General features: G+C 41.1%; 1 protein-coding gene across 1 annotated transcript in view; it reads right to left on the bottom strand.

Annotated features, from left to right (window-relative positions):
• Nucleotides 1–4,435: 4,435 nt before the first annotated feature.
• sfxn3 (sideroflexin 3) overlaps nt 4,436–25,213 on the bottom strand; it is a 40,222-nt gene continuing 19,444 nt past the window's right edge. Inside the window, exons 7-11 of the mRNA XM_068002093.1 lie at nt 23,472–23,599; nt 18,229–18,278; nt 16,139–16,188; nt 13,663–13,710; nt 4,436–11,205 (exon numbers count right to left, since the gene is read on the bottom strand). Of these exons, the coding sequence (XP_067858194.1) occupies nt 11,109–11,205; nt 13,663–13,710; nt 16,139–16,188; nt 18,229–18,278; nt 23,472–23,599 (373 nt within the window). The 3' untranslated portion in view covers nt 4,436–11,108. The remainder of the gene's footprint in view (nt 11,206–13,662; nt 13,711–16,138; nt 16,189–18,228; nt 18,279–23,471; nt 23,600–25,213) is intronic.

Raw genomic sequence — 25,213 nt, 5'->3', positions numbered from 1 at the left:
AGGGTTAGATGAAGAGGGGTGGGAGGAGGCTCATGTGGAGTATAAATCCCAACATAGACCAGTTGGGCCAAATGGCCTGTTTCTGTGCTGTCGACTCTATGTAATTCCATCCTCTTCATATTGGTGGCAGTGTCGGGGGACTACCCATATTGGAGTTATGCTTGTGGCACCACCATTATTAGATTCAGTACCAAGAACACCCATAGAGGAGTTCCTTGTAATTGGCTGTTGCTCTTTCCTTAGTTTTATTTTATGAGTTTTGTTTACATAAAGTTTATATTTTATCATTGTTTTCTTTATCTTTAGGGATCGGTGTCTTTTTCCAAGTTAGTTTTGTTTGGATTATTAAAAATAGTACCAGCATTTATATAGCACCTTATCATATTGCAATGTCTCAAAGCACTTCATATCATGTTTCTCTCTGTTACGTACTTCGATACTGTGTGATGATGTTTTACTTGTGTGTTACATGGAGGCAATGTCACAATTGAGAATAGACACTATTGTGATATCACTGGGATCACTCCACAATCAATCGGTCAGTTTCATTCCAAATTAAGGAGGAGCTTCAGGCAGGAACCTTGCCTCCTTCCAGTATCTCCCCTCCCCCGTTATATGAAAACTACATATTGTAAAATTTTGTGCTGCAAATGCTGTCACTGGAGCAGAGCTTTCAAGTGCAGGCTGTATCAGGAACGGAACCCTCCTAATAAGTTCGCTGAACCGAAGATAGAGAATAATAACAGCATCCAATAGCTGTAATACCTGGCTTGTGGGGCTATGACCTTCCTGACTGTTTGCAAGGCACGCTTCTGCAGAATTAAGTGCATATGGTACGTAATAGTAGGAATATTGCTATTTAGGAGATACCTTATAAAAAAAGGTATGATTTTTCCTGACGGTGACTATTGGTGGAATCGGGCTTTGTATAAGGAATAGGGAATGAAGTGCATTCGAACACTGACCCTTTCAACTCAGAATAAATAAGTCTCTTCTCTCTGATGTTTATTTTGGGTCACAGCAGAGGTTCAATTAGAGCCTCCTCAGTCCTGCTCCTTGTTGCCACGATTATGGAACACAAAGACACACTGAGTTTTTTTAGCTCAGAAACACAAGGACAGAACATAGTACAAATGAGCACATGTCGCTAGTATATCAAGATCTGCTCTTCAAAACATTGATGTGAGGTACATTGTTCAGGCAAAAGTTGAACTTTGCTTTCAGTCATTACTATGCTGGGCTGCAGTTGCCTGACAAGGTCACTGAGTGTCATTCTTTATCTTAATGAACATATATATGGGCATAAGTAAACACTTCAGAAATAAACCAATATCTTACTAATGTGTTTTAATGCCAGTTGCTGTGCTCTGTGCTTTACATTAAATCATTTTGGACTTATCCGAATGACATGATTTTATTTACTCATTATAATAAAATGTTATTACTATTCAGAGCTTATTTTTTGCATTACAACTATACAGTACCTAACATTGGTTTTGTGTGCTGCACTAGATTTTATAATTTATTCAACTGTAAATTAGCTGAGGTCTGAGTCAATGGAAATAAAGGATTCACTAAACTGTTGTACGATTCAGGAAAAATAATCACCCAGAAACCTTACACAACTCAATTAAAGGAGAATTTACTGTAGACGACTGTAGCTTTCTTATCAATTATAGGACAGACGTTTGAACTTCCTGGAGATTAGGTCACAAAAATGTTCTTTGTGCACTTGTGAATTTAAAGTTCATCCATTTCAAGGACTCAGACAATCCCCCCCACCTCCCCCTGCGCTGTACCCCAACTACTACTTTTCAAAGACAACAGGCAGAGGAGAAAGTAGAACAATTACCAACAGAAGATACATTGGGCAAACACTCCAGTTTGAGATTGATCAGGATCTGGTTGCGCACCAGACCCGACACCGACAGTGCGGAGACACCAATGATACTTTGATAAACAGGCAGCTTGTTGCTGTGTAACTGGCTGAATGTGTTTCTAGCACGCTTTCAATTGTGTGAATATTACACAAGGTAGCTAACAAATGCTGTTAATGTATAATCTGTGTTATTTCAGTTGTTGGATGTAATACCACAATTTTACTCACTTTATATATTGATGGCTGTTAGGCACTCACAATACTGGCACAGAGAACTAAAGATAGATTACCCTTCTGGTGGGGTTCTCTTCATTCTATGGATGATATCTAAGTACCTACCCAGTACGGTCGTTTTCATTCAATGAGTGATGTGCAACCTTACACCCTGTAGGAGTATAACCATCCTGATAGATTCTGGTGAAAGCATATGCTGAGCATATACATGAAAATGACACAACGCTGCCGATAGGCAGGACTGCATGTCATTGCCTGCTCTTCACTGTATACTGCTCCAGGATCTGGACCATTGCTCAATTTTTTGACTTAAAAGCTATACTGAAACTAACTCCCCTCCAATACTATATCACTGCATGCTCTGTGATAATGATGGAATCATTTTGAGATTGCATTTAGAATCATAGGGTTTTACAGGACAGGCGGCCATTCGGTCCATTGTGCTTGTGCCAGGTCTCTTAGGAGCTAAGCACTTAATCCAATTCCTTTGCCCTTCAAAAAAATATTATTTTTTTTCTTTTTCAAGTACTTATCTATTTCCTTTTTAAAAGCTATTATGGATTCTGCTTCCACCACCAGTTCTGGTAGAACATTTCATATCCTAACAACCCTTTGCGTAAAAATAAAATTCTCCTCACCACCTTTTGTCTCTTTGACGATGACCTTAAATTTCTACCCTCTAGTTATTGACTTGCCAACCGATAGCAAGTTTTTCCCTATTTACTTAATCAAACCCTTCCTAATTTTGAGCATCTCTATCAGATTGCGACTTAGCCTTTTCTGCTCTCTGCAATTACCCGGAGTTTATTTTATTCCTCCTCATAACTACAAAGCTTTTCATCCCTGACATCATTTTAGTGTGCGTCTTCCCTAACCTCCATGAACCTTGACATATCATTTGAAAAATGAAGACAACCCTACGAGGTAGATAATCCAGTTTTCTGCTTCATTCCACATCCGTCACAAACTAGAGAATACAAAAGTAGTACAAATTCAGCAGAGGGTGGCTGCCGCAATAGAGTTATGACAACATCATAAACAATCTGCCAAAGGTGTTGCGTTAAATCTAGACAGTAATGTTCAGTACATGTGGAAGGATTGCTTCATGAAATAGCCCTACATACTGTCACTTGAACATATGGGGAAATGCCGAGGAAGCAGGCCTGTGCTTCTTCCATGGAACGTGGCAACAGTGTAGAATATATTCAACCTTCCGTTTGGCTACCTGTTGCTTAGACACTGGTTTGGGTCCTTGCCACAGGAAATTCTAACTATTCAGACTGCCTAAATCGCTTTGTCTAAGAGATGTCAAAACGTAGGGGTCTGTGAGGATGTAGAATTTGAAAATAACGCTCCAGTTCTGGCTTGTAAGGCAGCGGATAAATTAATGCAACAATAATTTCTTCACCCAAATGAAACTGGGAAGAACCTTCCCTAAAACTCCAGGTCAGTTCTAAGAACAGCTTACTGTTCACTAATTCTGCAGCTGAAACCAACACTAACAACAATGCAAGTTTCTGTGTAAGGGGCATAAACTCACATGATCAAAGAGGTTCCAATAGTTTACTTCTGATGAAATAAGAAATTAGAAACCATTAAAGGCAATGGATTGATGTATCAGATAGTCTCCCTATTGCGTGTTATATTTAGTTCTCTTGCAGATGGGCACTCTTTGCAGGAGTGTCCAACCCATGGCTCCAGCCCTGGTAATCCAGGCGACTGATTCCTAATCTGCACTTCTATTTCTAGTTGGTCCAGTGTGGATTTTATGGGCCTGGTGGTTTGGAAAGGGCTGTTTTTATTGCTGTTGGCTCACTGGTGAATAAATCATAAATCAAAACACCAGGATCCGTCCATATCAGCAACATGAGATATATGGAAATTAGTGACAACACTGTTTTGAACTTTAGAAGTGCCTCTTCCAAGATTCCATGGTACGTACTCTTGGGGCCAAAGACAAAAGGTTTGGACATCCCAATATGTCCATTAACACTTTTAATTTTAGGGAAACTGTCCTGTGCCTTACTGGTTGGGAAAAGGGAGCTCTGCAGGGGGGGGGGGGGGGGGGGGGAGTAAAACTACTGGCTGAGCAGGATTGGCTAAAGTAGTCATTCAAAAAGTCAGGTATTATAACTTACAAAGGCAGCAGTCCGAAGGCAGAAAAACCTTCAGCTGGGTTATCCACAACACCTCTAGGCTTGTACATAAAGAATGTCCACTCAGTATAGGAAGGGCTGCTGCTGCATATGGAATTGTCCTCCTGCAAAGTCACTGTCTTTAGGAGAGGGGGGAAAAGGAATAAGTGAACCGACACAAACACTATCAATTTTAAAATAGAATTTATTTCCTGTATATTCAGCAATAATGACTCCACACTGTAACATATATGGTAATTACATCAAATTCTGTACCACATATAATTGTATAAAATAAACGGTAGGACACCTACAACATATAAATTAAACGCCATACTGGTACAAAACTCATAATATATCGGGCAACGTACAGATAATCATTTTTACTATGACAACACAATGGGGCAGAACTCGCTCCCGAAATAACGGAGCAGCTCAACAATGCTGCCAGTTTTTAAGTGGTGAATTGAAGGAGCAAGTTCCCACGTTTGCACATGCGCAGTAAAAAGCTAAAATCGTGAACTTGCTCCTAATGGTGAGCGGGCGATATGACAGCTTCGAATTAAAGGGCCATCGCATGCTGCAATCAGGGAAATCATTGATAAAGTGTAAACTTGCTCATCTGTCCAGCTAGAAAGTAACTAATTACGCCACCAAAGAGGTACGCTCAAAAATACCAGGTCTAAACTAACTTTTAACAGTCTTAATGACTGTCAAACAACTAAAAATTAACTTTTAAAAATGTGGAGTCTCATTACTCCGTATTTTTATAGTTTTTGGTCATTACAAAAATTTTAAAAATTAAAAAATTTAATTTTTTAAAAAACTTTTCCCTTCTGTCACTTTAATTTAATTCAATTATTTCATTGGCTTTTTATTTTAAAAAATTAAAAATTTTATTTACAATGACATACAGAATAACTAACTTTAAATGAATGAAGTCTGCTTGCCTGCTTGAGCAACGATGCCTGAATCTGTTCTCTTCCTGACAGATTTTGTGGGCGTCTCTTCTATTCTCACAGACTGTTCCGTGTGTGTCAACTCACGCTGCTCAGAGGCTGGGTTGATGGCGCACAATTTTTTTTTCAAAAAAAAAAGTTCAAAATCAAGCAATTCGACGCCACAGAGCCCGCAGTAAGTACTTTTGTTAATTTAATTTGCAGGAGCTGCGGCGAGCGTTGCCTCGTCACTCTGCACGAGTGCTGGCCCGGTGATCTGTAGGCTAGAGCATGAGCTAGAGTATGGGTGGTAGTGTTGAGTGGTGGATCTTGGAGATTTCGGCCCATGATTCTCCCAAACCGCTCCGCTCCTCTTCCAAGGAAGTTCTGAGTGGAAATCAGGAACTATCCGAAAGGGAAAATCTGTGGAGAGCCGACCCTGAGCCAGTGGCACTTTTGATCGCTCATATTACACACTTCCATTTGAATAGTTCTAGCACCGCTTTAAATAATAAATCAATATTCAACACACTGGATGTTACACTTCTGTTCAATCAGTTGCAATTTCATACAACAGTTAACCAGAATATACAATAATAGTTCCACTAACGTGTATCCTGCATCAAGTGTGGGTTTAATTTCACAAATAAGCAAGTTTACATTACACACTATAGCCCTTTGGGTTTTTCTAATAAGAGACCTCTAATAGCAGAATACACCAAGTATTATACTCTAAGTATCAATGTGGTTGATTCTTAACTGCCTCCTGAAGGGGCCTAGCAAACCACTCAGGGCAACTAGGAATGGGCAAGCGACGCCCACATCCCGAGAATGAATTTTAAAAAAACATGCAGCAACGTGGAACAAAAAAAATAGACTACTGACTTGAAGTTGCCTTTGCTGCCTATCCTCAGTGCCACAATGCTTACAGTTTTGTGTTGTTGGGTCAGCAGCTCAGAATATGGTCGGGTCCTACAGCTAATTCTATCAGCAGAGTGGAGATTGAGCTTGATGGAATTGGTGCCCACGAGTACATTTATGTGGATTTGCCCTGAGTCCATAATGTCTCTGTGGTCAGCCTCATTCAAATAAGCAGAGTGTACCCGTGTTTATCTTGGAATTTCAAAAGTCGAAGGAGGGATTGTCGCTGCTGGGTAGAGCTTTCGGTGAGCTCGATGTACACAGTATTGTTTGGTACATTTCGAGGAGGGTACTCTCAAATTAACTATGTTGACATTTATTTCACTGGTGAGTATACCCTTTGAAGTTCACTGTTATACCCTGCAAGGTCAAGCTCATGACTAAAACTTCATGGTAAAGGATTCTCCACGCACACTAGGAAGCCCTCACTACAAAACTCAGTCCCTACTTCATGGGAGTTGGGGGTTCTCCCTATTTTAAAAAGAAATGCCCTGAATCAAGAGTTGCTGTATTACTCTCCCGGATAGTAAAATGGCAGCTGTAAAGCAGTTAGCATTACTTTGGATTGCTTTGCTCACCACTTACACAATGAGTTGAAAAAGAACACAAACAAAACTGTAGGGAAAAACCCATTCCACAGTTAATCCCATTATGTTTAAAATACACAACTATCTATTACACTTGCTGGTCATTTCTCCTCTCTATTAGTTAGCCTGGAGGACTCCCCAGTCACCAACACTGCTGAATTTGATGGTCATCATGGCTTGGCAGTATTCATTTGTCATTTATTTCTAAATAATTTTTACATTAAAAGTTAATGGAACTATTAAAAATGTTCCAGTGGAGAGAGCATTAACGTTCTCCTCATTGCTCTGCGCGGTTGAACATTCAACTTTCTCCAGGGAAATTTTTGTTTTAATTCAGTTCAAGTTTATAAAATAATTAGGGGTAAAGAGCTTTGTGCTGAGAACATGCATCAAGACTTTAGCCACCCCCATGATTTTCCATCTATTAGGAGTGAAGATGTGCACTGGGACTGCTAGATTATAATCTAATCTACCCCATTCTTAAAATTTTCAGACAGGATCCCTTTGATCAGCATTAGGCAGTAACTTTGAATCCTCTCTGCCTTATTGTCTTTGTTTATTTTTTTTAAAATTGTATTTCCAGGACTGTATTCACACACATATTTTGATTTCACGATGCTTATAGTGGGAGTTCATTAATACATTAGGATATTTTGGCATGGCTATGCTCTTGGTCCCTGAACTTTAGCTGGTTTGGGGGAACTGAGGGGATCCTGCCTGCTGGTAGCCCTTTTCGCTAAGTACTGGGGAGGGGGAAGGCAGTTGCACTGAGTGAGCCTCCAATTCCAAGCCAAGGCTGAACGTCAGTCATTCAGATTGGGAGATGTCTCATAGGTGTTTCAGGCATGTGGCGTGTGGAAGAATACAGACTGCCATCGTGGGGAATTGCAGCTTCTTGAAGCTGGTACTGGGAGTTCTGCCAGCCCACATGCTATGGAAGTCCCTCGCTTTCCTGTGAGCACCGGCCTGGGTCTTCTGGGGCTGCCAAGCCGGTCAAGGTTTCCTGCATCATAAAAGGCTTCAGTCAAAAGCCTAAACCACAGCTTTATTTATTGGTTCGTAAAGAGTTTTGCTTTAAATAAAGGCTCATAAAAAAAAAAGTGACTTTTGTTAGAAGGCTGGAGTGTACTGAAAACTTTGGAAACACAGCTTATACAGAATGTAGAAAATAAATACTTTAGGCAACTCATGATTAAAAAAATATAATGAAGTGAAATCTTAAGATCTTCTCGTTGTGCTTAGTCTGAAATGCATCCTTTCTCATCTCAGGTTGTTGCTACAGCTCTAGCAGCAGTACCATTTGCCTTGTCATTTTTGTTAGGCAGGGGTATTAAGGGTTACGGAACCAAGGCGGGTAGATGAAATTAAGATACAGATCAGCCATGATCTAATTGAATGGCAGAACAGGCTCGAGGGGCTGAATGGCCTACTCCTGTTCCTACGATTGGTCAACTGGTTACGGGCAGCCGTTGCTGCTGCTTTCAGATGGGGTTTGGCTTATTTTACTGAAAGTCTGTAATGCTGTCGACTGAAAGCAGAGGTCACTTTTATAAACTGCGAGATGTGAAACTAATATGAAGCACGTAGTTTCAGGACACAAGTCCTTCCATGAGCATCTTAAGTCATGACAGCATCACCTGAGTAAAATCTGGTTGCAGCACACCTGATTTTACTTACAATTACTCTTAAAAATAAATTCCTAATTTCTACTATTGATTTTGCTACTTCCTCACAAGGACAATAATTGGAATAATACTGAATAGCCAATAATGTAAGTATCTATAAAAGTCACTGACATTCATTATCCAGATGGCTAATTTTATCTCAATACTTTTATTGTTTTTTTTCCCAACTAGAAAATGTAGAACTTATGGAGATGATGCAAGGTACCTCAATTCCACTTGGGTACGGCCAGTACTCCAACAGGGCCTAAATCCTAACTAGGATGTGCTTCACAAAGTCCTCGCGTATTCTAATTCAAACTTTGGGGGCCACATGCAGCATTTGTGTATCAGCATTTTTGCATTTCTAAACATATGTTGGTCCCAAGATGTTCAGATACATGCCTGGATAATATATGTGGCTTTACATGTACCTCCAACCCAGAAACAATAGCAACAAAATCCATCTTGCCCTGAGTAGGACAATTTTTACACGGTTACGCCTATAGTTTGCAGTGGTAGAAAATATACTAATACGATCTCCCACTGTTCATGAATTATTTGTTAATTTAAATTTTTCAATGGAGTGCATTCATTTTAAACAAAATTAAAACCGGCATCACCAAAAAATAAATAGGAAACATATCCTGCAGTGGTTTGGAACCTTGGGCTCATTGTCGAAGGATTTTTACATTATTTTGTGCCCCAAGTCTCAAAAGGTGCAGCACAGCTATCCACCATTGCTGCCTATTACTGGCTCCAGCTTGACAGGCATATTATAAATTCTGTTACATGTTTGGGTTCTAGTCTTACAGATTTTTATCACTGCCTATTTTGTTGTTCGTTTTGTTGTTGAACCTAGCTGAGCACAATTTGGCTGCTGCGTCTACCTACATAACAAAAGTAATCCAATTTCAAAAGTGAAGTGCTTTGGGATATTCTGAGGATATGATAATGAGCTTTATAAATCAGTCTTCTCACACTTAATTTCACGTTCAATATAATCACTAATAGTCATCACTTTCACGTAGAATAAAACTGTTACTTCATGATTATAAACATCTTACTGACTAAAGGTACTCGGGAGGTTCAGTGCTTACTCGGTATCAATAGCACAAGTAAAAAAATACTGCTGTGCCCCATGCCATTTCATTGGAAGTAAAATTTTTAAGAAGAACATTTCTGAAAACTTATTTGTTTGGATTGTTACGTTGGGAAGGGGATCTATTATTCTCCTGTGTGCTTTTAAAAGTGGAACGTGGTGTAGCTGGTTTTTAAAAAATGATTTTATAATGCCACGGTCTGACGACTGGAGCATCACACCAGAACAACTACCAGTGTGCAATACCTGACCCACTGTGTCATCCACTTTTCCCACATCGTCAGGGTTTAACGCCAGTGCTGGACGATTCTTCTAGGATTTTAAATTAGTAATCAAGGAACTAAGGGCTGAAAAAATAATTAGACACCTGCCAAAATTTCAGTTTAATATTTAGTAAGATTACAGGATTTTTTTTTATTCTTGAGAAGTTTAGGTGAAGGCCCAAGGCACTTAATGTAGGCACCAACAAGGTTGAAGAAACCCTGTATGACGACTGCAATGTGACAGAAGACAAGGAGACTCGTTTCCACTTTCGAGCACTGCACTCCCAACACTATGTCATCTGTAAAACCTCGACTGCAATAATTCAGAATGTTACGATACGATGAAGGTTCAAGATTGAAGAACCATGAAAAGGAGTTTGGAGCGCAAGGAAATATATATAGCCTGTCAAATCTTAGTCTAAGCATTTAAAATTTGGCAGTATTGTTGGGACAAAAAAAGCCAAAAATTCACAATCCATAATAGAAAGTAGGGCTATAGAGGATGATCCAGAAGGATTTATGTCGGAATCGATCAGCAGAAGCTGAGAGGCACAGCTTTAATTTGTACCAGGTTCCCTATTATGGCATAGAACCTATTAGATCATTCTCATGGCAAGCAGTTTCAAATTCAGAAACAGGAGGAAAACAAGGGGAGCAGAGAACCTTCTTAAACTGAGTAATATTTGAAATGATAAAATTATCGACCACAAACTATTATATGTATACACTGCAAACAAAAGCAATGGAGTGCTAGAAAATTTAACAGTAGTGAGCATTTCCCTGGGCCTGTTATCAACAATCTAGGGTGGCATATGGAAAATAGTGAGTTTATCCTACCAGCACGGGTCGGACTAGAAAAACCATGGATTCCCTGAGAGGCTGTAGAAGTTGGGAGATGTGTGTTCATCACGGCTATTAGTGCATGGTTTGGAATGAACTTTTCTCCCCCCTCCAAATAATTAGAATTTTGACGGTTTAAAATCTTAGGAATTCAATTTTAAAATCCAAAGCATCCCATCAGGAATTCTTGACTGCTGGGCAGCCAATCCAAACTTTTAAATTCCACTTGACCATGCACCAACAACTTGCCCCAGTATTCAAACACTGCAAGGACTACTCAATAGATTACAAAAAAAAAGGTGCAATTGATGGCAACCAATGATACAAATCATATTTTTTTTTGTTTTAGCATAAATGCATCCTCAGTACTTCTGCAAGGTTGCCCATCACCTACCTGGAGTGACTTACAAGAAAAATAAGTTTCTGTGAACTGTAACTGTGATGGGCAGATTACAGGACAGTTATTATAGACAACTTAAGAGGTGGATACTGTTGCTGTGGAGTTGGATTGTTGACTGTCTTGACCCGGTGGCTTTTGTTAAGATTGTCTACAGGCCCTTGTTGAAGTAAACTACATCGATGCCAGGATTGCTCTCCTGAATCCTAGCCTTAAGTTCTGGTTCCAGGCTGGACACCTTCATGGAGCTGTGAAATGAAAACACAACACAGGTTGATGGCAACAAACTTCTCTTTCCCCCTTTGTCCTTAGGTCCACCCCTTGCTACGTAACTTGCTAACCAAGTGGACACTCAAGCAACTTGCTCTCGGGCTTCAGCCAATGCCACGCACAGAGATAATCAGATTGACTGACCTTCTCATTTTCCTCCTCTGCCCCAATAGAAAGCCAAAAAAAAAAACATTAGCTGGTGCGGGAAATGAGGGGGAGAAATTGGGCCCGACCTTTGACAGCACGGTTTTAAAGCTAGCAATAACAGGGTAGAAAAGTTCACAACGAGCAGGTTCAGGTTCAGCAACAATTGTTTCTGAATGGATTGCTGGTGAGGATGAATGGCCTCCTTCTGTGCTGTATCATTCTATGAGGTTCAGGGATTGAATGACCTTTTCCCAGAATGTGCCGGTGGGATCTCTTACCTTAAGGCCAAGGAGGTAGCAAGCTGCTCAGCTACACAATGTAAGCTGCTGGAAGGAACAGGCTGGTGCAGAGCCACCAGGTAGCCATGTTGCATGACTGCAGGAGAATTCACTAATTCATTTACTATATCAAATTCTGGTTTTGTACTGAACTGGTACTGACCAAAGGTCATCAGCTTGAAACGTTATTCCTACCTTCCTCTTGTAAGATTGTACCCTTGCTCATAGTAGTGGGCAAGTGAAACAGCTATAATGGTGTATGACTGTGTATCTTTTTTTGTATGATTTTGTGTAATTAAATACTCTGGCGCTGGATGTGTGAACCACACGGGACTAATAGCAGAATGGGGAGCTGTTAGATCACATTAATTTGCAAGAAAATCAGCCTCAGCATTCCACCTTCTGGCTTGATTACACAAACAAATTAAAAGATGAAACAAATACCAACCTGACCTAGTTAGGACTGGGACCCTTATCAGATACTGGGCAGCCATAAACAATGGACCCTTACAAGGTTGGTCCAGGAGACCTGGCCTGGAATCTGAAGGAGTCAGGGGAAGCCCTGGAGAACTATGGACTCCCAGCCTTGACATAAAGGCAAGACTAGATAAGATGAGGAAAAACAGTCTTGGGTTACAGTGTAAGGTGATGTTTGGTTAAGACCAGAGGTGGGACACAAGCTGCTCCTGCAGACCCCTGAAAAGGTGGAAGATAACTGGGGAGGCTGACCATTTTTCTTTAAAGAAACAAAGAACTCGTAGCACTATTGGGCACTTCGCCCCTTTGAGAGACCCCAATAGGGCAGGGGCCCACGTCAATAGCCAACCCTGAGTTCACCCCCAAAAGTGGCATAAAAGGAGCACCCTGCACTGGTATTAGGTTGTAGAGACTTGGCAGGAGTAATGACTGGTGACGTTGGAGACCAGCCAAACAGCTATTCGACATTTTGACGAATGGTCTGGGTCAACAGAAATGGCTCCAGGCGAAGCAGGACTGAGGACAAGGAGTCCAAGAGGTCACCCCAGGCAGGGCAGAAGATGTGAGAGATAACCAATCGACGAAGGTACCTCAGGCGGGGTGGAAAGCGCGCTTTTTCAAGACTCCTAGACAGACACGACTCTACCCAGTGCGGAACGGGTGATATGATCTCTTACTCCAAGTTGTAAACCACTGCCCCAACACAGAGTGTGTTGGTTCTTTTGTGAAGTTCAATGAAGCACCTTTTACCAAATTGGAGTCACGTCAATTATCGGCAACTGAGAGTAAACGCTCCACACTCTCTGATGCCCGACTTGCTGAGTGCTGCCAGTATTTTCTGTTTTTATTTCAGATTTCCGGCATCAGCGGTATTTTGCTTTCTGGTTTTCTACTTACGATTGTGTGACATTTAAAATGGAAATTGCCCATCACAGCACCACCTACAGACATAACTAGTACTGCAGGACGCTTAACATTTAACCACCACAGAATCAGACATGGGAGTTTCCAATGGATTTTGAAATGGAATATTGCATCCAAGCTCAGCAATTTGAATATATAATAGAGGAGGGAGGGTCAGGATATTTACCCTCTAATAAAGGAAATGCACCATCATTGTTTTTACCTTTCAAGATTGCCCTGGGCCTTGGCTAAGGTAAGCAGATTTCGGCAATTGTCCTCTTTTCGATAGTCACCAGGAGGCATATGAAACCAAACTTGACAATATTCCTGACTGATTTCTCTTTCAGGGAGGCACGGCACTGTCCACCCAGCCTGGCGACGACTGGGAAGCACAGGACTGAGGCTGTGTTGTATCACAGGCCACTTGTGTCCTAATGGGCAGTGACACCAAACAACCAAGATGGATGGAAACTGAAAATGTAAAGTGCCCAATACGGACAAAAGTCCACAAAAAAAATCAACGACTGTAACAACATTGTAATTAGATTTTGTATTTTCTTAACAAATTAGTCATAGGTTGTTTCAAATAGCATACTGTACAGTTATCAGGCACAATGAAAGGTCACATACCTTTTTTGTGGGAAAAGTGCGCAGCATAGTGGAGTGGCAAACACCAAGCTAAAAAGGAAGGGAGAAAGGAAAGCTGGTGAACAATTTTGTTCTGAACCTACAGCTGTGAATTGATTGACACGTAGCCTGCTCCTAAGCCTCCACTGATGCAGTGGTTGAGTGTGCTTGATAAGGGGCAGGCTAAAGTCACCTGGATGACAAGAGCCCTCCAATGTGCTCCCTGTGGAGAAATGAATTGTCTCTACAACTACAACTTGCATTTATACAGCGCCTTTAACATAGTAAAACATCCCAAGGCGCTTCACAGGAGCGTTATCAAACAAAATTTGACACCGAGCTACATAAGGAGATATTAGGACAGGTGACCAGGTAGGTTTTAAGGAGTGTCTTAAAAGGAGGAGAGAGAGGTAGAGAGGTGGAGAGGTCTATAACAGTCACAGAGACAGTCAAAATGCAGGTTTCTTATCAATAAGAAATCACTTGCTCTACCTAAAATCTACCTTGATGGCCTTGAAAAGGGAAATAGTGAGGGAGGAGAGAGAGCAGAGGGTTGTCAGGACATGGAATGCCTTCCCATAAACAATGATAGAAGAATGCATAATAACTTTTAAAACAGAATACTGGAAAAAGAATCATCTGCACGGGAAAAGGACAGGAGGATGGAACTAAGTGGATAGCTCGTACAAAGAGCTGGCACAGGCATGATGGGTCGAAAGGCCACCTTTTTACATAGAATTCACAGCACAGAAACAGGCCATTCGACCAAACAGGTCTATGCCGGTATTTATGCTCCACACGAGCTTCCTCCCATCCCTCTTCATCTAACCCTATCAGCATTACCTTCTATTCCTTTCTCCCTCGTGTGTTTATCTAGCTTCCCCTTAAATGCATCAATGTTATTCGCCTCAACCACTCTTTGTGGTAGTGAGTTCCACATTCTAATCACTCTTTCTAACAGAGTAAAGAAGTTTCTCCTGAATTCCCTATTGGATTTTTTAGTGACTATCTTATATTTATGGCTCTCCCCGTCAAGTGGAATCATCTATTCTACGTCTATTTTGTGCTGTAAAAGTCTATGGTTTGCTCTGAACTGCAAGTATAGCATTTTCCTTTGTACCTATGGTACACATCTGGGGATTATTTTCACGGCCACCTATAATTTACTTTTGGAGGGAAGCGACTGGCTTTATGCAACAATATAACATTGCCTAGAATTCATCACCTTTGACGTCAAGCAGTTTCTCAAGTGTTTGATGTGCTACTAATGCCGCTTCTCGAGTGTTAATGTGTTACTAATGCAGTTTCTGGAGTGTTTAATGTGCTGCTAATGATGACAGCATTACATAAATATAACACAAATACTAACTGTAATTTTCTAGCAACGCTATTAAAATGGTTGAATGATTCAGCATCAGCTGGCTCTAAGTGCACTTCCAATCACTCCTGTAATCCTTAGGGTAACATTTCAGCATTACCGCCTTCTACATACTTGTCACAGGGCACGACTTTGCCAGCTCAACACTAGTATATAACAAAAAATTAGAATTTCCATAGTAAAATATTCACATTTAATTATCTATGCGCAATTGAATGGAAATTATTTTACAGTGAAAATTCAAAAGAAAAATTACCCTCAGTAATTTAATAAAATGTTAATATTTGTCACGTAACACCAGAGATTAGCAAGTGGTTAACTATCCAGGTGGCAAGTATGGTGATAATTCTGAATGGAAGATGGGATTCAATCAGGCCTCGCCTGCAGATTATCTAATAAAGAGACCTGTAAACAGTGGGGTTGAAATTGCACTGTGCAATATTGGTAACAAACACATTAACATAGTCATAAAATATTGGACAGAGAAATATTGTAACAAATGTTTTATGCATTCATTAAAATGGCAGAAGGAGGAACTGCATATAAACTTGTTAGCATGTTCTCTATACTAATATCATAGTGCGATTTCAACTCTCATTTATTTTTACAGCAGAATTTCTGCAGAGAGTTCAGCGTGAATTTTCTTTTAAACTGGAAGTTGATTTTGTCACATATTAACTCCCTTTTTTGTAAGTTAGGTGGTGTAACAGGTTGCAACCGGAAATGACTGGACAAAGGACAGATATCTCACAAATTTGACCCTCATTGTAGGTGGGGAACCAAAAATTTTTGGGAGAAATGTTACTGAGACACATATGGATAACTCAAAGATCTCCTTTATGCGTGCTCCATCAACCATTTATTGTTAGAACCACAGAAATTTACAGCACAGAAGGAGCCCATGTGGGCCATTGCGTCTGTGCCGATTTTTTGCTAGAGCAAACCAAAGCTGGTCCCACTGTCCTACTCTCTTCCTATATTCCCATGTACTTCCTCTGCTGCTTATAACAAATGTGAAATATTAAGATCAGCAAACACCTAAAAAAGGTTTCAAAAAATTCTAAACTTAAAATTAAATGACTCAGTGGGAATGCGACTCACCAGAATCCGACCAGCCCAACCTGAACAGGAGCACTGAACCATGGGAAGCGCTGGAACAAAGAGGGAAGGGAAAATATCACATTTGATTACGTTAGAATTAAACTGAACCCGCTCTAATCCAGGAATTATAATAGAAAACTGGAAGCAGAACAAACATCTAACAATGCAGGGTACCACTAGGATGTGTACAACAAACACAAGAGAGTTGTGACAGACTTTCATGGGGTGAAAGAATAACCGGGGGAGGGACGATCACCTCTGCTCACTAGTTATTCTTTATATGCATTTACGATTCTTGCAACAGATAGTGAAGAGGAAATCTTCCTCCCCCCCTTCCCAAAACACATCATCCCATTCAGCTCTAGTCAGTTCAATATTATGCTATGATTACACAGCATTTGATAGTTCAGTGAAACCAAAATCAATCAAAATTCAACTGTCTAAAACAGTATTTGACTGATTTCAAATACAAACATGACCCACCTCAGTGGATGGTTTCAAGTCAGTGCTAATTCCAACACAACACAGTATAACTTGGTGCTAGGCTCAAGACCACTGTGACTAAAGTCAAACTTTTTGTCTTTGCTAGATTATTTATTGGACTGTCGATTGCTGGCCAGAGTTAATATTTGCACCTCAGGACAATGCAGAGCCACGCATAGTCCAGAATGTCTTTGGTAGGCATGCTTTGATTGCTCACATTATACACGGTTGGGTACCTATCTAGGAGGTCATTCAAAGGATTTGATACAGAACAAATCCAAATATCCTCAGTGATTAATATGCTGGGTAGTGGCTTTGAGTGTGTGGGGTGAAGATGTGTGTTGGGTCTGCAAGAGGGGCAGAGACAATAAATGCTGTGAGGGACAGCTCCGTGACCAGAAACTTACAAAGGTGGGCTTATATCTGGCTGAGCAGTCAGTTTAACGCCAGCAAAGCAACTAAGCTAATTCAGTAGCTCCGTGGTAGCGAGGTAGTGCAGAGATGCCTAACTGTTCTCACATTTCGAGAAGAATAATAAATGTTGTAATTATTGTAAATATACTGTAAATGAACAGTATTCAGTTCAAACATGTTTAATATTAAATAAATTTGTCTGCTGATATATAGCCTGAACCTCAGTATGAGAGTGGGCAGGAAATTGGACATGAATTTAGATTTGAGGTTAGGATCAGATCAGCCATGATCTTATTAAATGGCGGAGCAGGCTCGAGGGGCCGATTGGCCTACTCCTGGTCCTATTTCTTATGTTCTTTATGTTCTTATTCATCCACCTGTCGAAAATGACGGCATGTGATATATTCCAGTGAGCCGGAGTACAGTGGAAAGGGCTCTCTATTGATTCCTGGGTCTCACTACAGTTACCTAGATATATTGGTTGGTGGGGAGCACTGAACTGGAAAATATCTAGCATAAAAATGTAACCGGATCCCCCCCCCCGTTAAAATCCCCAAGCTCTGTGAAGTCATGGAGTATATCAGTATCTTTGTGTACGATAGATCACAAGACACCAGATTGCAGCCATGTTGTTTTGGGTAAAGTGCTAAACAGAGGCCAGGTGCTTGCTCCCTCCACCACCCACCGCCCCTCCCCCTCCCCCTCCCCACAAGCCTGATGAATCTGCAAGGAAAGCTTTGCAGGTGAAGCGCATGCTACAGGATGAACTTATTCTGGCAGCAAAGCAGCGGACATTCTCAGAGCCAGAAGTTCCAGACATGCCCTGTTAAACTTCTCAGCATTGGGACAACACCCGAAAAGACAGAGAAGCGATGTCCCAAGACCTCCACATAAGCACAGGTCATACAATCATAAAGGGGATAATATTCACCGTAGGTGAAGTGAAGCCAAACGTATTTTTATTGCTACTAACAATTCTTGAATTGCAGAACTTCAACCATGTTTTCACAGCTGGATTTTAACAGAAAAAACGATGAACTGTAGTGACTTGTATCACAGTCTGGGTCAAGAGCCCATTTGACTGGTTTGGTAGCATAGGAAGATTTAATTTTGTCCTGTTGCTGTAACAGTGTATTTCATAAATTCAGTCCTTTCCTAAACAAAAAACCTTTACACACATTCAAAAACCTTACCTTTAAAAACGCTCTCTTTTCCAAAGCATTCATGATAACGGGGGGTATTGCTGCAGATCAGAACAAACAGATTATTTACAGATAACTCATGGTGGTGAAACCATTGCATGTTCATTTTAACTAAATATTTATTCATTTATTAAAACCACGGTATCCTTTTGCTGACAATCTACTTTGTCAGTTCAGATTTTACTTTTATTTTCGTTTAAAACCACTAAGTTTGTCACTTGCAGGCTGATTCAGAAGCAGGACTGAAGTCTTCTTTAAAAGAAACATTACCATTGATATTTTAAAAAAGAATATTGACAGAAACCCAAGACAGGAGACAGCAGGGTCCCTGCTATGGAGCTAGAGACCTATAAACACATTTGAACTTTTTTGTTTTCCACAGGAAACAATACAAAGTAGTAGGGCGAAGGGGGAGAAATGGTATGGAGGTACAGGTGTACAGTGAGGAATGCTATATAATCAAGATACTCAGAATGTGTTGCCAAGTGCTGTACTAGTATACAGAATTCACTGCCAGGTGTTAGTACTGACACCGTGAAAATCATCCAGTGTACCTTGTGTATTCAGTATGGTGATAATGTTTTCTTCCATGGATCCAGAGACAGAGTGCATTGTACACTAACTCAATGTCTCTCTAAGTGGTAAATGTAAGGAATCTTACAACACCAACTTATAATCCAACAGTTTGTCCTTACATTTGTCCACCCCAGTCCATCACCGGCATCTCCACATCTTTAAGTGGTAAGATGAGGTTTTTTTTTAGGCACAATTCCCCACATACAAAGTTTCTGCCTATTGGCTGGATTCATTGAAACAGCACAGATACACTGGGGGTGAAATTAGGTCTTGGACGATGGTGCAAAACAGGCGGAGATGAATCGGCTGCCTGTTTTACACTGCATCTGATTTTCTCTTCCATTGAAGTCAACGGAAAATAAAAATCGGGGGGGGGGGGGGGGGGCGAGGAGAACAGGCTGGCGATTTGTTATCATCTATTTTCGTACTACCGCCGAAGTGTATTTCCAGCTTTCCTCACGAGGAGGGAAAACATTGAGATGGCAGGGTATTCCTCTGCAGCACCGAGTTATAAAGTTTTTTTTATATACTTGGGTATTTTTCCCCGAGTATAAGACATCCCATTAAATTTCTTCAATCCACCTGAATTCATGCCTTTGTTGCCTAGAGGTCTGGCAGGCAAGAGGCCTCCGCCAATAACTGACATTGGCCAGTCACTAGGCAGGAGGTACCAGGCTACACATCTTCACCCGAGTTTCCTACACTCGGCAGGAGGGCACCGTGGCCTCAACTTGATGCAGCTGAGGAGAGGGGGGAATCAAATCTGTATCCGCCTGTTCCAAGGGACTATTACTTCTTCGAGGAACAGTGCCAGTCACACAGACTTAATCTTAGTCGGTACACTACAGGAGGAGGCCATTCGGCCCATCATGCCTGTGCCAGCTCTTTGAAAGAGCTATCCAATTAGTCCTATTCCCCTGCTCTTTCCCCATAGCCCTGTAAATTTTTTCCCTTCAGATATTTACCTAATTCTCTTTTGAAAGTTACTAATGAATCTGCTTCCACCGCCCTTTCAGGAAGTGCATTCCAGATCATTACAACTAGCTGCGTAAACAAATGTTTCCTCATGTTGCCTCTGGCTCTTTTGCCGATCACCTTAAATCGTTAACCTCTGGATACGGATCCTTCTGCCGCTGGAAACTCTTTCTCTTTATTAATTGGGGGTAATTTTAAACTGAACTCGCTGGCCGAGGGATCGGGTGGTACGCTGGTTTTATTTTAATGGAGAGTAAAATCGGGCGGGGTGTAAAACCAACATTGCACCCGATCCCGTCAGTTTAGGCAGCTCGGTGTGGCTGGCAATTATGACACATTCTACATTTCACTCCTCTTGGATCTATGGCAGTCAGGCCAGTTTGAATTAGGTCTCAAAACTGCTAATTGGCTCAGATTGCATTGCAAAACTCACAAAGTCCAGTTACAGAGCAGCTTGTGGCTCTGGTTGAGGAACGGTGCAAGGCGCAAAAGGTACCTAAATTCAGTTGAGAAACTGCTGGAAAATTAGCAAACACTTCAAACTTTGACAAATACAAAAGGAACAAAATCATGCATAATCCCCAAATATTGAAATTTCTGGTATAATGACATCTGAAAATCTTGTGCAAATAACCACAATAGAACATTGCTCATCCATACACTGATTTACTGCATGTTCAGTTATATTCATGCTGCTTCATCCCAAAACGATGCACTGCGGCAGAGTGGAATTTTCATACGTCAATACTAATGAGGTAGTAACGTTTGTTTATTTATAACTTGTTGTCATCTTTGAGTGTGACAAATAGCAATTTAGTCCTTTGTGAAGCTTGGCAGTTTTTAAAAAATCCTTCAGAATTATAATGCAATTTTGGGGCTTAAATAAATGTTACATCAGTGCCAATGAGGAGCCAAACCAGCAACAGACTGGAAAGGAGAGGCTTGGGAGGGAAAGCAGTGACTGTGAGAGACAAGAGAATGGGAGGAGGGAGGAAAGCACTGAAATAATAAGACAACGGTGAGTAGGGCAGTATGAAGTTGCTATTCTGGTACTCTAAAGCCGCCAGATTCTTTCTACTCAAGAACAGCAAGGTGGTTGTTTCCCATTAATGTGAATAAGCAATCATCTGCTCCTTTAATTTGCCACAGTTGTAACCATATCTAGGATTAGATTTTAGTTTTAGTAGACGGTGCATTGACTGCAAATCAAATAATCCACCAAATTTGTCACCACAGTGATACGGGTATAGCACTAAATTCCACTTTCAAATCCAAGTGGAGAACAACATTTTGCTTTTGAAACACACTGGTGCAACTTGAAAGCACCCTGATCCTTCCAAGCAACTCAGACCAGAATATCACTGTTTTGTTATTGTGACGGATATATTCTGCCTTTCACTTTGAAACACCACTTCGGCTATTCTGAATCCGCTTCTAATCAAAAAAAAGTGTAATCCCTGAAAGAGTATTAAGCAGAATCTGCATTAAAAGGCAGATGGCAATATTTCAATTGTAGCTATAGCCAAATGATAATGTTTTTCAATTTTGAGATGATTCTGCTCCTTATAATTGTCTGCACTGAACACTTCAAACTGTCACCAAAAATTGCATGGGAATATTTTTATCCTTGTTTAAAACAAATCACATCCTGGGCTGGGGGCCAAGTTGGGGGGGGGGACAGGGGGAGGTTGAGGGAAATGTTGCAGGTGCTAGACCTCCAAATTTCAAGAGAGGCGGGGGAAAGAAATCACTGCCACTAAGCAACAAAGCTAGAGCGGGTTGGAGCCTTGCCCGCTATGCTTTCAATCTCAATTTCTTTGGAGGGTAACAAGCAACTTTCTCACTTCCCCCATGACAACTCTGTGCAACCACCTCTCACTGTTTCTTTTTTAAATTCTAAAATGGGCATTGGAAATTTTGGTTGAGATGAATGACGGGGTTGATTCTGGGATCAGGTGCTCCCAGCGAGGAGTGGCACTCGTAGTGAGCACGGGTCGGCAATTTGCGGGACTGCGGCTGTGACTTTCTAGCCATTAATATTAATGGCAGGAAGATCACGAGTTGCACTCCCTGGGAGCACCTGACCACCAAGTCAGATATTTTTATGCAATTTGGTCAATGGTCAAAATGGGTTATTGAGTCACAAGAAGCTGTATTAACTGGACTGGCATCAGTCCTACAGGAGTGCTTTGGAACTCATCCAATCTGCAAACATCTTCCATAATCCCAGTAGTTGGTTTTCATCTCCAGTGGTGAACTAATGGAACCTACAGAAATCTAAACCTCAGCAGAGTCCTTTGGAGGATTTCTGTGCAGTGGGTTAGCAAATGTCACGCTGTCTCCACGTGTGGTTTTTACATGACCACAAAAGAATTTGAGCAAATGGGTTTCTAAATTTGGGAAAGCTGGTATGGATCTGTGGGTTCGATCAGAACAAACTGGAGACCTTTACAAAAGGTTTATGGGTTTACAGCTAGAGTGTAAAAATACTGCAAGTTTCATGACCTATTCAGTGACTAATTAAAACCTGGTGACATTTTTAAAGGAAGACTGCAGGCTGTGTTTTCAAATGAACAGAAATTACTCGCAAAGCAAGTGAGTCAGCCAAGCTCCACCGCCCTTATAAAAACAATTACTGCATAAAATTCACAATGGATAGATCACATTGCACTAATTCTACCTCGACTGCATTTTCGGTGTCAGAATGGCCCCATTACTTACAATTGCTTACAATATTTTCAGTTAGGAGGGCAGTGACTGAAAGACATCAGAATGCCATTGGGCCACACTATAGTTTGATGATTCACTAGCAGGTACCATAAATAGTGCTCTACTCTGGAGAGGATTTACATGTTTTGCACTTTAGAAAGTAATTTTTGGTGAAAAATGGGGTATTGAATCTATGGAGGTGGGGAAGGGGAGGGGGGGTTCGACTAATACATGTTGAAATTGCAAATGGAGCATTCCTTTAACTTTGCACACTGAGAGAGGTTGTCTTCAGGTTTTTTTTAATATAAACAGATAAGCTATCCAAATTGAATAGACAATCCAATATTTAAAAGAAAAACATTTTGGAAAGGTTGTTCCCCAACCCCATATTAACCTTCTCATTTGGGATTAGGCGCTCTTCAGAGACATTTGTTGGTTTTGTCAGTGCCACTCTGATGCGCCATCAGACATTTCAGCGTGCCAACACAATACTGCCCACCAACTGGCAATTTAACTCATAGCAGCCACAGGGATTGTCAGTGCAGTAAAAAAAATCACAAAGATCCAGCATCTGGGGTTTAAGCTAAGGCACATTGTCGGGGAAGAGTAGAGGGAGATTTATTCTGCTTCTGGCCATGCCATACATGATGGAAATGCTTTATGCTAACACTGGTTGACCACAGCCAAAAACTGTTTATTTCTTAGTGTCAAACTGGTTAGGGCACAAGACTGAGACCAGCTTTGGGCCCGTTTCCTATGCAAATCTTGGGCCTAATGCCGGTTTCAGGCCCCTTTCCCATATTTGATTGCAACTAACCACAGCATGCGACCACAGCAGGAGCCCTGGGGAGGGTGCTTTTCTCCACCAGCCATGCCTGATCAGGAATCAGTCATTTAAACTTAACCATTAACTTTTTAATTAAAAAAACCTCAATGGAAGAAGCAACAACCCTCACAATTGGGTCCTGACTTACCCATGGCAGGTACCGCCATACCAATCCGAGATATGACTACCTGGAAAATGGCCTGCTGTGCTGCCTTGGGTGACTCCCCAAGTCGATTCCCATTGATGTCTGTGACTGGAACCCCAAACTTAAGTTCTCTGCAAAAGAAAAGGAACTAAGAGAGCACAGTTCAAGACTCTATTTACTGTATGTAAGCAAGTGAAGCACCATGTTTGGGTACATAAACATAGTGACTCAGCAGTCACTAGATTTCATCTCACTGGGGACAAGTCTGTATTCAAATGATGGCAAATTTATGCTTTAAAAATTGATATTGACAAATTTATCTCACTAGATTTGACCTCAAACAGAAAGAAAGACTTGCATTTCTAAAGCGCCTCTCACAACCTCAGGACGTCCCAAAGCGCCTTACAGCCGATGAAGTAGTTTTGAAGTGCAGTGACAGTTGTAATATAGGAAACACAGCAACCAACGAGAAAAATGACCAGATCATCGGTTTTAGGTGTTGGTTGAAAGATATATGTCGGCCAGTTGAGCTCCCATGTTCTTCTTCAAATAATGCCGTGGAATCTTTTATGCCCACCTGAGGGGGCAGACAGGGCCTTGGTTTAATGTCTCATGCAAAGGACGGCACCTCCAACAGTGCAGCACTACCTCAGTAATGCACAGAAGTGCCAGCCTAGAATACATGCATAAGTCTCTGGAGTGGGGACTTGAACTGATGACCTCCTGACTCAGAGGCGAGAGTGTTACCACTGAGCCAATACTGACACCTTATCAAGAACCATAAACCTAAATAACAAGAACCATCAGTAACACTCTTCAAAAAAAAACATAATCTTTCCCCAATTTTTGTTGATTTTTTCTCTAAAAAAAAAATAACTTGGCTAAGCTCATTATTAGAGATCTGAATTATCAGTAAAGGTACATTAATTTTAAATGCAGCTGCTTCAAAATCTGTGCTAATTCAGCTCCCTAGTATCACCAGGCTTTGGGAATCCATCCCAAGCCACTTCCTTTGATGATGTGATCAGTGCTCGGTGTTTAAATAAATAGATTAAAAAAACAAAAATGATGTTAAAAGTCAAGGATAAACCTTAAACTTAAATCAAATATTAAAAACACGAACAGGCAGATAGGATTGATGATACGGATGTCTATCAAACACCAACACCAATAATTTCTGCTGGGATTCTCAATCTCCCAATGAAAGATTGTTGGGAAGCCCTGGAGAAATGGAACAAACAGTTGTTTCTCCGGGCTTTCCGCCGATCTTACGCAGGAGATTGGGGAACTCCCACGGAAATTCTACCCCTAAATTTGGGTAAGAACGAGAACTCCTGAGCTGCCCCCAAATGCTTTAGAAAATGATCAGATCTGTTAGTGTAGCAGTGTACATCTATCATTGGAGTGAAACAAATGCAAGCCTACCTACAGTGTGGCCCTTCTGACTCAGAGGCAAACTGATACCAAAAGATTGTGGGATCAAACTCCACTCCATGACTTTGAATATAATTTAAGCTGAACTTGAGTACCGAGGTGGTGCTGCACTGTCAAAGGTGCTGCCCTTTGGATGAGATGTTAAACCAAGGCCTTGTCTACCAGTTACATTGGTTCAGGCATTATTCGAGGAAGAGTGGGAAGTTCTCCTGGTGTCCTGGCCAACATTCCTCCCTCAAGCAACACCAGGTAAAATAGATTAACTGATCAATCTTCTCTTTGCTGTTTCTGGGATGTTGCACCTGCGCAAA

Source organism: Heptranchias perlo, chromosome 21 (genome assembly GCF_035084215.1).
Source record: "Heptranchias perlo isolate sHepPer1 chromosome 21, sHepPer1.hap1, whole genome shotgun sequence".
Lineage (NCBI taxonomy): Eukaryota > Metazoa > Chordata > Chondrichthyes > Hexanchiformes > Hexanchidae > Heptranchias > Heptranchias perlo.
Note: the sequence above shows the minus strand (reverse complement) of the source record. Positions and strands in the feature narration are given on the sequence as shown.